This window comes from Gracilinanus agilis, chromosome 6, assembly GCF_016433145.1.
Source record: "Gracilinanus agilis isolate LMUSP501 chromosome 6, AgileGrace, whole genome shotgun sequence".
NCBI lineage: Eukaryota > Metazoa > Chordata > Mammalia > Didelphimorphia > Didelphidae > Gracilinanus > Gracilinanus agilis.
This window is the reverse complement of record NC_058135.1, coordinates 79257587-79272731: the sequence shown is the minus strand read 5'-3', so window position 1 is coordinate 79272731 and position 15145 is coordinate 79257587. Positions and strand designations below refer to the sequence as shown.

Below are 15145 nucleotides of genomic sequence, written 5' to 3'. Positions count from 1 at the left end.
AGTCTGGTTTATACATAGACACAATAATTTTTAATAAGTGTAGAATTCCTGTTACAAATTAAAGCATTCATTGAGTAAGAGTATAAATTCATGAGTTAAGTGTAGAAGAGTATAATGATAGCCAGTCACATTTTATTTTTGGATGCCATCCACTCTCCTGCTGATGTTTGGAAGAAGATTATAGTCATATCTGCCAGATCTTTCAAATTCATGTGTCAAGAAAAATTTAATTATATATTTACTCTATTTTTAAAAATTATATATACATATGTATATAAAATATGTATTTATTACATATGTTCTTGTATTCTCTTAATAAGTATTTTGTGTCGGGTTTCTTAACAGTCTCTCTGCCAGTACGTTGTCCATGTCTTCAGGGAGCAGTCTGGGATCGTTGGCGTCCAGTCGGGGGTCTCTGAACACATCTAGCAGAGGGTCACTCAATTCTCTCAGCTCCACAGAGCTCTATTATAACAACCAAGGGGATCAAGTTCCAGACTTGGATTATCAGTATAAACTGGACTTTCTATTACAAGAAAAAAGTGGCTACATTCCTTCTGGACCCATTACCACCATTCATGAAAATGAGGTGGTGAAGTCTCACGGCCATCTGGGCTACGGCGACTCCTCAGAATCCCCGGTGGCGGTTGCGACAGGCCACACTCCAAAATTGACTGAGCCACCCAAATCTGTGACATCCCTCTCCTCTAGATCTTCCCTCTCCTCCTTGTCCCCTCCTAGTTCTCCTCTAGTTCTGGAAGGTACTTTTTCTTTGTCTGCCCAGGATCCTCCTCTCCACCAACTCACCACAGACTTTGAAGACTGTGACTTGACTAGCCATTTTGCAGATATTGGCCTTACCGACAACCAGATGCTGCTGGACTCAGATGCAAGAGTAGTATCACAGGCTCTTGTGGAGGACAAAGATGTGAATGAAGATGTTAGGCAGTCTTTATCGCCATTAAATGAAGGAACTACAGGTAAAGGGGAAAAAATGCCACAAAACTGCCATATTCTCAACTCTGTGAGGGCAGGGAAGTTATTCAGCCTCTTTCCCCCTTCTGTTTACCCCCTTGATTTTCATTTAGTGGGTGGAGGGGAGTACTTTGTTTTTATTAGCATACCTAGGAATATTTTTGCTTTGTTATGAGGAAAAAAAGTACTGTCTCACCCTTTGGCAGACTTAATCATCAGATGCCTGCTCAGCTTGGCGTTTGAATTATGGCTAGCCAGATAGCATCAGTATTAGCACTGGTAGCTGGGAAGGCATTTGGGTACTGTAGCTCCTGTTTCTTAAATGTATTTAGACTGAAATAACATGGCAAAGAAGAGAGCTCCCTTTTAAAAGATGGCTTAAGACAGATTAAAACGAAGGCAATTAGCATACCAGCTAATTAGCACCAGGGTTCAATGTCTAAGATGCCTAGGGAGTTCTGTGTGAATACTATTTTTGTCTCATGCCAAGCTCCCCTGTTCGCTAAGAAGACGGCTTTGAAAAGAGGTCTTTCTGATGTGCTGTATTGCTCTGCCATCTTCTGGACCCAGGACAAATTGACAGTCTAGAGAGGAGTGAATCACTGTGTTGGCTATGGGGTAGCTTGGACTCAGATGTGGAAAAAAGGTGGACGAAGGATCCATTTGAATTGTCTCCTCTAGCAGGGTGGAAGTGGTTTTGATGACTTTGGGGGACTGGTCAACCCACCCACCAAAGTAAAGAGCTCTTTCAGGATAATCTTGGGGAATTAAAGCAGTGTACTAACAGATTAATTTTTAAAAATCGAAGATAGAATTCCTTTATTAGAGGGCAGAATAATACCCAGAATCTGCATGTTTTATGAGTTTTATTATCCTTTAGGAAATTAAGTTCTTTTTCTTTTTTTTTAAACTAAAACTTTTAACTTCTGCTTTAGAATCAATACTAAGTATTTGTTCCAAGGCAAAAAAGAATTAAGGTCTAGACAATTGGGGGTTAAGTGACTTGCCCAGGGTCACACAGCTAGGAAGTATCTGAACAGATTGGAATCCTGGTTCTCTTGACTCCAAGCCTGGCTTTATCCACTGAGCCAGCTAGCTGCCCCAAGCCTTTTTGTGTTGTTTTTCCAAAAAACATTTCATGTCTTTTGATTATGGAACACTTCCATTTTCCTGGATGCTTCATTTCATACTTCTTCCCTTCCTCCAAAAGCTCTGTGATTATACTGGTAAAGGGAATCCTTTCATGACTGCATATCCTCTTTTAGATCTTAAGAAAGCCCTTTGTAAGTTGCTCTGGCCTAAAAATGTCACCCCTGTGATCAACCTGCCGGTGATGAACCAGTTTAACTTTGCTAGACAGATCCATCTTCACTTGAAGATTTCTAGGGAGAGGAAGCCTCCTGCCCCTGGAGGGACCTTGTTCCAGTTTTGGAGAGCACTAACTGATAGGTAGATTTTCCCTCATATCAACCTTCCTACTGCTGCCAGCTGTTTCCCCACATTCAGACCCATCCATCACCCTGGTTTGCCTCATCTGACCTACATGTTCCATATTTCCTTCTTCCTCATTGCCCCGGCTCTTCTTCCCTATCCAATGACAGCATCCAAATATTTCTGGCTTGGCCCTATTGCTCCTCCCTCTCATCTATTATTCTGGTTTCTGTTTTAAAAAGAGAGACAGACAGACAGACAGACAGCCTCTCAACTGTAACCCATACTGTGGCTCTCCCAGTTCTGTTCTCAAAATAATACAGCAAGGTCCCTTTCCCCCTTAATGAGATAGCAAACATTTTAGCTATTTTTCTGTAGAAATTTTGGCATTCTCAAAATATTTCAACAGAGTCCCTGTTTCCCTTAACAAAAGAGCTAAAAAATTTAGCTATTTTTCCATATATCCTCTCAAAATATTTCAGCAATGTCCCTTTTTCCCTTAAAAAGATAAAAAATTGAACTATTTATCTGTACCTCTTCTTCCCTTCCCAAATTTTTTCAGCAACTCCCATTTTCTTTTAACAAGAGAGCTAACAAAAATTCTAGGACCTTTTCCCATTTATCCCTACCCTCTACTGTTTCCCAAGATCCAAACCAACCCATTCAGCAGGTCCCTATTCCCTGACCCAAAAGCAAAGGAATCAAGAGGTAAGAAAACTCTCCATGAAAGTAATAGTGCTAGAGATATGAAGAGTACTTTGCAAAACCAAGCAGGAACAGAGAGAATGAAGCTCACTTTTCTTCCTTTTCTTTTGCATGTTAATATGTGATGAGTTGGGCAGCTGGGTGGCTCAGGGGATTGAGCGCCAGGAATAGAGATGGGAGATCCTGGGTTCAAATCTGGCCTCAGACAGGTCCTAGCTGTGTGTCCTTGGCCAGTCACTTAACTCCCATTATCTAACCTTTATCTCTGTCCTATCTGGGAACCAAAACATAGGATTTTAGGTAAGCGCTTTAAAAAAAAAAAAAAGAGGATGCTCTCAAGGAGTTTACAATTTATTGTTGGATGAGGGGTGTCTCAGGTTGGTCCTGAGGACCCAGCAAACCTACTGATTGTCATGATTTTTAAAAATCTACACTGCCATCTATCAGACACACTTTACTGTGTTTAAATTCTGCACTTTACAGTAACTGGATGTTCCTGGCAGAGGAGGCAGGGAGGGATGTACGCAGGGAAGAATGGCAAAAGGGAAAGTGATGAGTGCAACGGAGAGGATCAGGCAAAACTCTCAGAACTTTGAGAAGGGAGAGATCACACGTCAGGGTTTAAGTGAGTAGGAGCCTTTTTTGTGGTGGCTTCACTCATTTCTGACTCTCTGGGGTCTACTTTGGTGCTTTCTTGGCAAAGGTACTGGAGTGGCTTACCATTTCTTTCTTCAGCTCATTTTTACAGATGAAGAATTGAGGGAAACTAATGTTTAATGACTTGTCCTGGATCACATAACTAGTGAGCATCTGAGACTGAATTTAAACTCATGACTACCCCATTTTATGATGAAGGAAGCTGAGGGGCCAAAAAAAATGAAGTGAAGGAGTGACAGAGTCCAGAGTTACATTAGATTGTAAGCAGGAGATCCAGAATTTGAACTCGGGTCTGCTAACCTGAAATTCAGTCACAGCACCATGTTGAACGAGGAGATCAGGGGAAGGCTTCATGAAGGAAATGGAAGCTGAGTTGGACTTTGAAGGGGGGAGATCTCAGAATAAGGAAATAAGTAAGGGGAAGTTCACATCAGGCACAGGGGCCTATGAAAATAATGGCAATGAAATAATGCAATGAAAGAGGCAATGAAAATAATAAAGGAGACGGCATACAGTTAAGAACCAGGGAGGGCCAATAGTTAAGTCCAACCAGAAAGCATATACTTGGAAAATTATTATCATATGATATGCCTCAAAAGATAGGTTGCAGCCAGATGGCAGATGCTCTCAAAAGTCACAATCAGGAGTAGATTATTCAATGGGCACTGGGGAGTCATTGCATGTTTTTTTTAAAGAAGTGATATGATTAGAGTTACACATTAGGAAGATTAGTCACACAGTAGTATGAAAGCAATTTTAGAGATGAGATAGACAAGGAGGAAGTCATGGAGACCAGGTAGGAGTCTATTATAGTCATCCAGATGCTAAGAAATGAAAATCTGAACTACGGTGGTTGCAATTCAAGTCAAGAAGATGGAACAAATGCTAGAGAGATTTCCGAGATAGTAGTTGTCAAATGAGGTAGCATATGGGGTCAAGAAGAAGAAAAGCTATAGAAATGGTTCCAACATTGTCTTTTTTTTTTAAATTAATTAATTTAGAGTATTGTCCCATGGTTACATGCTTCATGTTGTTTCCCTTGCTTCTTCTCCCCCCCCCCCCCTTCCAGAGCTGGTGAGCAATTTCACTGGGTTTTACATGTATCATTGTTTAAAACCTGTTTCCATATTATTAATACTTGCAATAGAGTGATCATTTAAAGTCTACATTCCCAATCATATTGAACCATGTGATCAAGCAAAAGTTTTTCTTCTGCATTTCTGTTGCCACAGTTCTTTCTCTGGATATGGATAGCGTTTTTTCTTATAAGTTCCTCGGATTTGTCCTGGATCATTGCATTGCTGCTAGTACAGAAGTCCATTACATTCGATTGTACCACAGAGTATCAGTCTGTATGTACAATGTTCTCTTGGTTCTGCTTCTTTTGTTCTGCATCAATTCCAGAGGTCATTCCAGTTCACCTGGAACTTCTCCAGTTTATTATTCCTTTGAGCACAATAGTATTCCATCACCCGCATATACCACAATTTGTTCAGCCATTCCCCAATTGAAGGATATACCCTCATTTTCCAGTTTTTTTGCCACTACAAGGAGGGAAGCTATAAATTCTTTTGTACACGGATTTTTCCTTATTATCTCTTTGGGGTACAAACCCAGCAGTGGTATGGCTGGATCAAAGGGCAGGCAGTCTTTTAGCACTCTTTGAGCATAGTTCCAAACTGCCATCCAGAATGGTTGGATCAATTCACAACTCCACCAGTAATGCATTAATGTTCCAATTTTGCCACATCCTCTCCAACATTTATCACTTTCTTTTGCTACCATATTGGCCAATCTGCTAGGTATGAGGTGGTACCTGAGAGTTGTTTTGATTTGCATTTCTCAAATTATTAAAGATTTAGAACACTTTCTCATGTGCTTATTGATAGCTTTTATTTCTTCATCTGAAAACTGCCTATTCATGTCCCTTGCCCATTTCTCAATTGGGGAATGGCTTGATTTTCCGTATAATTGACTTAGCTCCTTATAAATTTGAGAAATTAGACCTAAAGGTCAGAGGTTTTTGTTATAAAGATTTTTTTCCCAAATTTCCAACCTTAACAGTTTTTTTTGGGGGGAAGGGCAGCTGGGTAGCTCAGTGGATTGAGAGCCAGGCCTAGAGACGGGAGGTTGTAGGTTCAAATCTGGCCTCAGACACTTCCCAGCTGTGTGACCCTGGACAAGTCACTTATTGCCAAGCCCTTACCACTCTTCTGCCCTGGAACCAATACACAGTATTGACTCCAAGACGGAAGGTAAGGGTTTAAAAAAAAAAAAGTCTTGAGATGCTGGAATTGACATCAATAGAAATTAGACATCAGGCAGAGGATTTGGTGGGGGTGGGGGGAGAGCAGGGTGGAATGTGTTCAGTTTTAAATAAATGAGAAGAAGACATCCAGCTAGAGATACTGGAGTCAGTTAGAGGGTGAAGACTAAAGGTTCTAGAGAAATGTTGGAGGTCAATTTGAGAGTCATCTACATAGAAATATTGATGAGAGTCAATGTGGTCACTAAGGGAGAGAGGATAAGGGAAGAAGAGGGCCAAGATTCAACCTTAGGGTTACCCACATATTATCAGGGTTCAAAGAAGATGAGGAGCCATCGAATGAGCTGGAATGGGAACTGTCAGGAGGAAAACCATGAGAAGACGATTTGTCACCAAAGCCAGAGGAGAAGGAATGATGATCCAGGGTCAGATACGTCAGAGAGATGAAGGAAGATAAACACAGGATTTAAAGAAAAGCCCCATTCGCTCTAGCATGAGAAAGCCATTAGTGACCTTGGAGAGAAAACTGTCTCAGTAGAGCAGCAGGGTTAGAGCCCGGGCTACAAAAGTCTAAATCCTTGGTGTGTTCAGAGGCCAGCCTGGCTTTCATGTAGGAGCAGTTGGCTTCATTGAAGGATCCAGTATGGAATTTCCTGGTGAGAAATGTTGGGGCTAGAGTATGCTAAGATGACAGGGCGAACCAAGGGGGGCCCAAGAAGCCGCTCTCTGGCACCTGAGTGCTTCCCGTGTATTTGGTGTTTAATAAATGTTCAACTGCGTTTAACTGGTAGATGGCTCACCTGCTCAGTACTCAAACCTTTTCCCAGCTGCCCTGTGGAGGTGAAGTGGAGGTTCCTTTTATATATATTTTGCTCTCCAGCCTTGGTCCCTGCTGGATGGCAGGAACCTAGTTGGAATAGCCATGAAGTCCTTCCACTGTCGGTCTCTGTCATTGTCAAAGTCAATTTCGGGCTGCCATGGTTATTCCTGGGGGTAATCAATAAATCATGCCATCACCTTCACCCCCTCACCAAGGGGGGTCGGGAGGGAGAAGGCACTTCATCTTCAAGGAAAAAAAGCATCCCCACTGCCAGAAATAAAAGGAAAAATGCAGCAATCAATCCGGTAATCGGAAGCCTTAAAACTTAAACATCTTAACAAGATGTAAAGTCATGACTCAGAAGGGGGGCGTAATGCATACCAATCCGGACGTTCACTCACAGAAAGATGAAAGAACTCCGCGGGCTTTTGCCTTATTACAGTTCAGAACCTAGCTTTAAATGAATGCTCCTTGCTCCTGGCAGGATGCTCATGTAGGAATATGAGGGAGAGATAAAAGGTAAGTGCTAGCTACTGCTAAAGATTCAATAGGGCAAAAACATTTTTAATGGTAGCAACTATATTAGGAATTCTTGTAAGTCAAAAAGCAGTTATGTTGGGGTTTTTTAAAAAAATGTAGAGAGGGGGATGGCAATAAAGATGGAATATATGGAAGGAGGAGGAAGCAAAGCAGATGGCAACCTTTCTTAATGTTGAATAAACAGAATTTCTCAGTAATGGAGATTTTGCCAGTGCTTAGAGACAGATAGTTCTGAGCCCCATGTAAAACATGTTTCATTAAACTGCAACAAATGTTTGAAAGGGGAACTAAAGAATCAGAGGATTTGAAATACTTTGATATATCCTATAGTTTCTCCCCTAGACAAAATATTTCATGCCAGATGTAGAAAGATGGGATTTTAGGACTGAAAGTGAGGGCGCTTTCCCCCACCCCCCGCACTTCAGACATTTGTCTAACTTTGAAAAAATTGATCTGTTTTGTTTTCATACAACAAATGTTTCCCAACTAATACCTCCAAAAGGCTATCCTAGAAACTAAAATCTCTTAAAGTACCTTAAACAGAACTTTCCAATAACTTGTTTTCAACTGATAGTACATGTTCTTTTCCTTCTTGATTATTGGCAGAAAAAAAATATTTTGTCTTTGACTTGAATTTTATTTACTTAAAAAAATTTTTTTGTGTGACCCTGGGCAAGTCACTTGACCCCCATTGCCCACCCTTATCATTCTTCCACCTAGCAGCCAATACACAGAAGTTAAGGGTTAAAAAAATTTTTTTCTTTTTTTTAATCCGTACCCTCTTGTCTTAGAATCAATACAAAGTATTGGTTCTAAGGCAGAAGAGTGATAAGGGCTAGATAGTGGGGTTAAGTGATTTGCCCAGGGTCACACAGCTAGGAATGTATTTCCTCTTAACATAAAGTTTATTTAAATCCTTGTAGTCACTGTGTGTATTTTTTTCTTTTGAATCCCTGTTCTATACCTCATAGTACTTCATATTTCATATCTTAGGTAGCTCTAAATTCTTCACATTTGTTATTTCTTTTTCAGTCATTTTTTAGTCATGCCTGACTCGTTGTGGCCCCATTTGGGGTTTTCTTGGCAAAAAATATGGGAGTAGTTTGCCATCTCCTTCTCTAGTTCATTTTACAAATGAGGAAACTGAGGCCAACAGAGTGAAGCGATTTGTCCAGGGTCACACAGCTAGTAAGTGTCCGAGGAAAGATTTGAACTCATAAAGATGAATCTTTCTGACTTCAGGCCTGGCACTCTGTCCACTGCCCACCTACCTGTCCTTTGTGATTTCTTATAACATAATAATATTATACTAATAGATGTTATCTATTCATTGATTTCCTAGACTTTGAGGCATGTGAAGTTTTTTTCCTCTTTAAAAATTATAACAAATTATGCAATTGTGAATATTCTTTGTTACTGTCAGAAACCTCCCTGTTACACCTTTATGTTTTATAGCTAAGGCTATGGAGAGCCAGAGAGAGGAAGTGGCTTAATCTAGGAGACTAGGTAGTACAGTGGATAGAGCACTAAATTTGGAGTCAGTAAGACCTGAGTTCAAATCCTGCCTCAGACATTAGTCATGCAACTGTGGACAAGTCATTTAAACTGTTAAGCCTCTATTTCTTCACTGTAAAATGGGAATTTTAATAACACCTACCTTAGAGGTTATTGTGAAGTTTAAATAAGATGTTTTGTAAAGCCTCGTACAAAGCCCAGAGTGCTATCTAAACTCTGGGTACCATTAGTATTGTCCACAGCCACATTAGAATTTGTTTGTGACTCTCTCTTTGATGGGCTTATACATCGTAGTTCTATTTGCAATATTCCAACAATCCTTTACAACCAAAGGATTTTCTACTTTCCATATCTTTATTATCGATGTCAAATGATGCTCAGGAAGGGGAAGCCCTGTTTGGTCTGCCTGAGAGCCAAACTTTTCCTAATAAAAATTCCTGATTGATGGTTTCACTCTATCCTTTTAGGTATTGAAGAGCCATTGCAGAGGAGGACAGTCGGCCACTTGCTTGAGGAGAAAACCACTTGTGTGTCCGCTGCTGTGTCTGATGAGTCCGTGGCTGGAGACAGTGGTGTCTACGAAGCTTCAGTAAAACAGTAGGTTTCGCTGGTAATAGTTGTCAGCTAAAATACATCTCATCCATAATAATAGTATGTATAATTTCTTTTTTTGTACTACCCTTACCTTCTGTCTTAGAATAGCTATTAAGTATTGGTTCCCAGGCAGAAGAGGGGTATAGGGTAGGCAATTAGGGTTAAGTGACTTGCCCAGGGTCACAGAGCTACGAAGTGTACTGAATCCAAATTTGAACCCAAGACCTCCCACCTCCATGCCTGGTTTTCTCTCCACTGAGCCACCTAGTTGCTTTTGTATAAGACTGTATTAAATATGATGGTTCCAGTGCTGTGATAAACCTATTATTCTGAATTTTTTTTTGTAATCACAGTTAAAAAATTGATATGGCCAAAGGTCTTGTTATAGTAAATAGGGAGGTGTTAATAGTTATCTTGGCATGACTACAATTGCTGTTTATTTTTCACATAGAAAATGTTGTGTGAGCCTGAAAGCATGAGTATATTTTCATTCATTGAACAACTTTGTGTATGATTAATATCCTACTGATGCTAGATGGGTAATTCTTATTTGATTTGTCTAGGAATTCATCAACATGAACAATCATACTAGTAATAAAAATCCTAGGGGACTCTAGTTACCTCTCCAGAGTATAGTCCCGTGTTTCTCTGCCATTCTTCTTTAACTTGATATTTATTTATTATACTGTGTGCTCTTGTATGTGGGTAGCCAGAATAGCTATTATTGAATGTAGATTTCAAAGGTCTGTACTGTGGTCCATATGGATTCACTTGTAGCTTCTCCATCATTTGGAGATAGTCTTTGAGAGTTGCTATACCTAAGTCATAATTGGTACCAAGTGTTCCCAGACTTAGCTAAGTGGGTCCTCACATAGTTTGTGAAGGAGGCAGTACTGACTTCTAGTTGTTGTTCACACTTCTTACTCAAAGAGGACCAAAGGCATCATGATGGCGGAATGGACTTGACTATGGCCAATCAGTCCAATATGAATTTGGAAGGCTCTGCCACAAATCAGATGCAAATAGTCCATTAGAACTTCAGGGTACAGGTGGCTCTGAATTTATGCAGCTCATAGCTCCTTTATGCTTCTATAATTCTGCTTTGCTCATGGAATATGGTGCATGTCACTGGGCAAAACCAATGTTTCCCATGTCTTACAGTCAAAACTCAAGTTCTTCAGAGACACCTCGAGAGTGTCCTTATCCCACTTTTTCTGACCACCATGTAAATAAATGCTTACCTTTTGTTAGTTCTCTGGAAAATAGTCTTTTGGGTAAGCATGTGGTCAGCATTCAGGCTACGTGGCCAACTCATTGGAGCTGTGCTCTCCGCTACATTGTTTTACCACGTAGCAATTCAGCCCTCGGGAAGACCTTGGTGTCCAGTAACTCATCACTGAAGACCTTTCCAGAGCTAAGCTGGCTTCACATAGACTGGCATCAGTGCCTACATCTATCTGGTGTTGCTCTTGATCAGTGGTTCCCAAACTTTTTTGGCCTACCGCCCACTTTGCAGAAAAAAATATTACTTAGCCCCCTGGAAATTAATTATTTTTAATTTTAATAGCAGTTAATAGGCAAGATATTAATGCCCCTGTGGCCATCACCGTTCTCCTGGATCGCTGCAGCACCCACCAGGGGGCGGTGGCGCCCACTTTGGGAATCACTGCTATAGAACAAAAGCTTGGGTTCATTCCCACACCACAATGAGGCACCAGAGTAGAACTTAGTGGAGTCTCTTGACTATCATACTAAACTTATTTATCTCTCTTCCTTGATTTCTCCTCCCTCTCCAGTTAGCTGTATTTGGTGGGCATGGTCTTTACATTACACAGTAGAGCCAATCATTCGAAAATATTTTTTTCCCAAGAAATCACATCCAACCCTTTTTGTGGGGTACAGTAGGACCTTGTTTTACACAAACTCAGCACACGTGTATTCAGATCCCCATAACTGGCAATTGAAAAAAATAAAGGCAGAAAAAAATAAAATAAAATGATTTAATTATGCACTAAATCTCTGCCGTTTTCCCAAGCAACGTAAAGTCTTGCAGCAGTTCACCAAATCACAACTCATTCTCATCATGAAAAGTTAGTGTGAGTTGTTGTATGGCTTTGTGCCAAACATCAGCTTCTGTATCAGTCACTGTCAGGAGTTCTTGCTTGTACCAAGTCGTGTTCATGTCAGAGCAATGCTTCTCTTTGTTTCATTAACACTAATTAGTTGTTAGTAATGGCCCCAAAGAACAAAAATAGTGATGCTGGTAGCTCTGAGAAGCCTAAGAAAAACCATAAAGGGCCCAAGTATATTCATAAAAGCAATACTTATTAAATAATAGTGTTCACTATTACATGTGATTTTTCAACTTACGCGACCATATTGGTTGTATAAAAGTGAGATCCTACTGTATTCAGGCTACCAAAAGAACAAGGAATGAATCTCCTAATAATTAATACTGCCAATATATTGAAAGGGCTCTGCTAACTTTTCTTTTCAAAGAGATATGCAGTCAGATTATATGAAACACAGTGCTGGGTAACAATCGTTTTTCAAATTACTTGCCTTTTTTCCTCCTAGCCCTGGTGAAATTGAGGATGTTCTCTATTGTGATGATGATGCTTTGATTTTAGAGACTGCTCAGGTTCGGATTGGACTCAGGTAAGAAATCTGCAATTTGAGAAGTGGGGAGGGGAAAGCTCTTTTATAATCATTCTATTAATAACTGACATTTATCTGAACACTTTCATATTTGCAAAGTTCTTTACATTACATCCTAATTCAGTGATGACTGGCCTAACCTGATCCTCTATTTTCAAATCTCTTTTCATTTTGGCAGATATGACCTTGAGAATTGCAGTTTAATTGTGATTGTAGAACAACTCCGAAACTTTCAGATTTTCTCTTTGTCCCAGAACACAAAAGTGTAAGTAAAAATCATCCATGTCCAATATAGTTTAAAAAAAAAAAAAAAAGAATATCAGATCCTGTACAGAGAATTCCACTGGGCCCGCCCCCCTCCCCCCATGAACCTGTACTTTCCCTTTCTCCGTGTTCCTTACTTGCCCTCACCTCTACAAAGGAGACAGGAGAATGTCTTTTCTTACTCAGTTTTGGAGCCACGCTTGCTCAAATGTGCAATATTGTAATATATGTTTTTATTTGTTTTATGGCAGTTGTTCTTGCCATTGAAATTGTTGTAGTCATGTTTAGTGTTTTCTTAGTGTTGCTTACTTCGCTTTACATCAGTTCATGAAAGTCTTCCCAGTGTTTCTCTGAATTCATGTTTGTTGTTTCTTACAACACAGTAAAAGTCCATTATATTTATGTGCCACAATTGTGGAGCATCAATGTTATTGCTAGTTCTTTACTGAAACCAAAAAAAAAAGGAATTCCTACAAATATTTCAATATATGTGGGGTCTTTCTTTTAATCAGTGACTTTTCTAGCATATATGCCTAGCAGTAGAATCTCTAGGTTAAAGAGTATGGACATTTTCAGTATTGAACACTTGTCTGGGACATTTGATACAAAGATTTTTTCCTCAATTCAACCATATCTTTTCTTTACCTAGATGCATTAATTTTGTTTGTTCAGAAGTTTTTTCAATTTCAAGCAGTCCAAAGTCCCTTTTATATCTTTCATTAAGATTCTCTTGCTTCTATTCTTTCTTTTGTTAAGAATACTTCTACTCATACCTCTTAAAGATTTATGATCTACTTCTACTATTTTTATAGTAAAATCTTTTAAATATTCAGTTCTCATATTCATTTTGAATTTATTGTGACATGGTGTAAAATGTTAGACTAAGCTAATTTCTGCCAGATTTTTTCCAGTTTTCTTAGCACTTCTCACAATATAGGGAATTCTTTCCTAAGTAATCTATGTTTAGGGGTTTATCAAACACTAAGAAGAGAATATTCATTTAATGGTACCTGTTGTGTGTCAGGCACTATGCTAAGAGCTTAATAATAGTTATCTCATTTGATATATTCTCACAGCAACTCTGTGAGGTAGGTGCCGTTATCATCCCTGTTTTACAGCTGAGCAAACTAAGACCAAGAGGAGAGAGTAAATGACTTGCCTGAGGTCATACAACTAGTATCATAAATCGACTTTGGTAATTTTGTCTTTTTTATTATTTTGGCATGGTCTAATCATGATAACTGAATATCTTCCAGTTAAGCTACTTGATATTTCTTTTTCCCCCTCTAAAAACTCATATCTTCTGTCTTAGAATTAATACTAAGTATCATTTCCAAGGTAAGGGCTAGGCAATTGGAGTCAAGTGACTTGTCCAGAGTCACACAGGTAGGAAATGTCTGAAGACAGATTTGAATCCAAGATCTTCCATCTCCAGACCTAGCCCTCTATCTTCTGAGCCATCTAGCTCTCTCATAATATTTCTTTAAGGAATGAACACTTTGTAATTTAATCTATTACATAAATAATTCGGTGTGTTTTGGCAGATTGACACCAAAATATTCATAGCTAACCAAATGGGATTTCCCTATCATGCCTCTTGGATTTTGTTATTATCATATAGAAGTGTTATTGATTTTTAAGGATTTATTTTGTAGCCTGCACTTTTGCTGAAGCTATTAATTGCCTCAATTAGACTTTGCTGATTCTGCAGAACTTTCTAAGTATATACCTTCATTTCATCAGCAAAAAGGGATACTTTTTATCTCTTCTTTCTATTTCATGCCTTTCATTTCTTTCTCATTTTATTGCTACCATTTCCATAACTATATTAAATAATAGTGGGGAAAGTGGACAACCTTACTTTATTCTTATGTTTTTGGGAAACCACCTAGTGTATCTCCACTTCATATGATGCTTTCTTTTGGCTTTAGATCCATATTTTTTATGATTTTAAAAAATGAGCCTACCATGCCAATATTTTATATGGTTTTTAGTGACTGTTGTCAGAAGCTTTTTTCTGCACCTTTTGTAATAATGATGTGGCTTGGGATATTTTTCTTTTTAATATGATCGATTATGTTGATTGTTTTCCTAACATTTCACCCTTGCATTGTTGGCATAAATCCAACTTTGGCATCATGAATGATTTCTTGTATGAATTACTTTGGCCTTTCTAATAGGATTTTAATTAAAAAATTTAATTGATAGGAACCTTCTTTCCAGGACATTATTGAAATTTTTTTTTTCTGTGGGCTGGCTTCCTGGCAGGGGACATGGGAAACAATACACAAGCAAAATTAGGTGGTATAAAAATAAAAAAATATGTCAAAAAATATTAAAGGACTTAAATAAAAGAGTTGTTTTTTTAAGTCCTTTAATATTTTTTGACATATTTTTCAATTCAATTCAATTTAGTAAACATTTATTAAGTGCTTCCTATGTGCTAAGCTTGGGGGATACAGGTAAGAAAAAAATCACAGTCTCTTCCCTCTAGAAGCTTATAATTTAATGGAAGAAGATAATATATAAAAGGAAGCTGAAAAGTGGAGGTGGGATGGGATGGCACCAAGGGGCTTATTGTTCCTTGGAGTTGAATCCAAGCCCACAGTTATAGAAAAATGTAGTTACCAGGTAAATCTTGAGTCCTCAATAAAGGAAGGCTTTGGGAGGAGTTTAGTGCTTCATTCTCCCCCTGAGGCAGAATTGAGAAAGGGAACCTG

At 39.0% G+C, this 15145-nt stretch overlaps 1 protein-coding gene across 1 annotated transcript in view; it reads left to right on the top strand.

Moving 5' to 3' along the window:
- WWC2 (WW and C2 domain containing 2) overlaps positions 1 to 15145 on the top strand; it is a 241937-nt gene that overhangs the window by 177902 nt on the left and 48890 nt on the right. Inside the window, exons 11-14 of the mRNA XM_044680083.1 lie at positions 346 to 980; positions 9377 to 9506; positions 12081 to 12161; positions 12340 to 12426. Of these exons, the coding sequence (XP_044536018.1) occupies positions 346 to 980; positions 9377 to 9506; positions 12081 to 12161; positions 12340 to 12426 (933 nt within the window). The remainder of the gene's footprint in view (positions 1 to 345; positions 981 to 9376; positions 9507 to 12080; positions 12162 to 12339; positions 12427 to 15145) is intronic.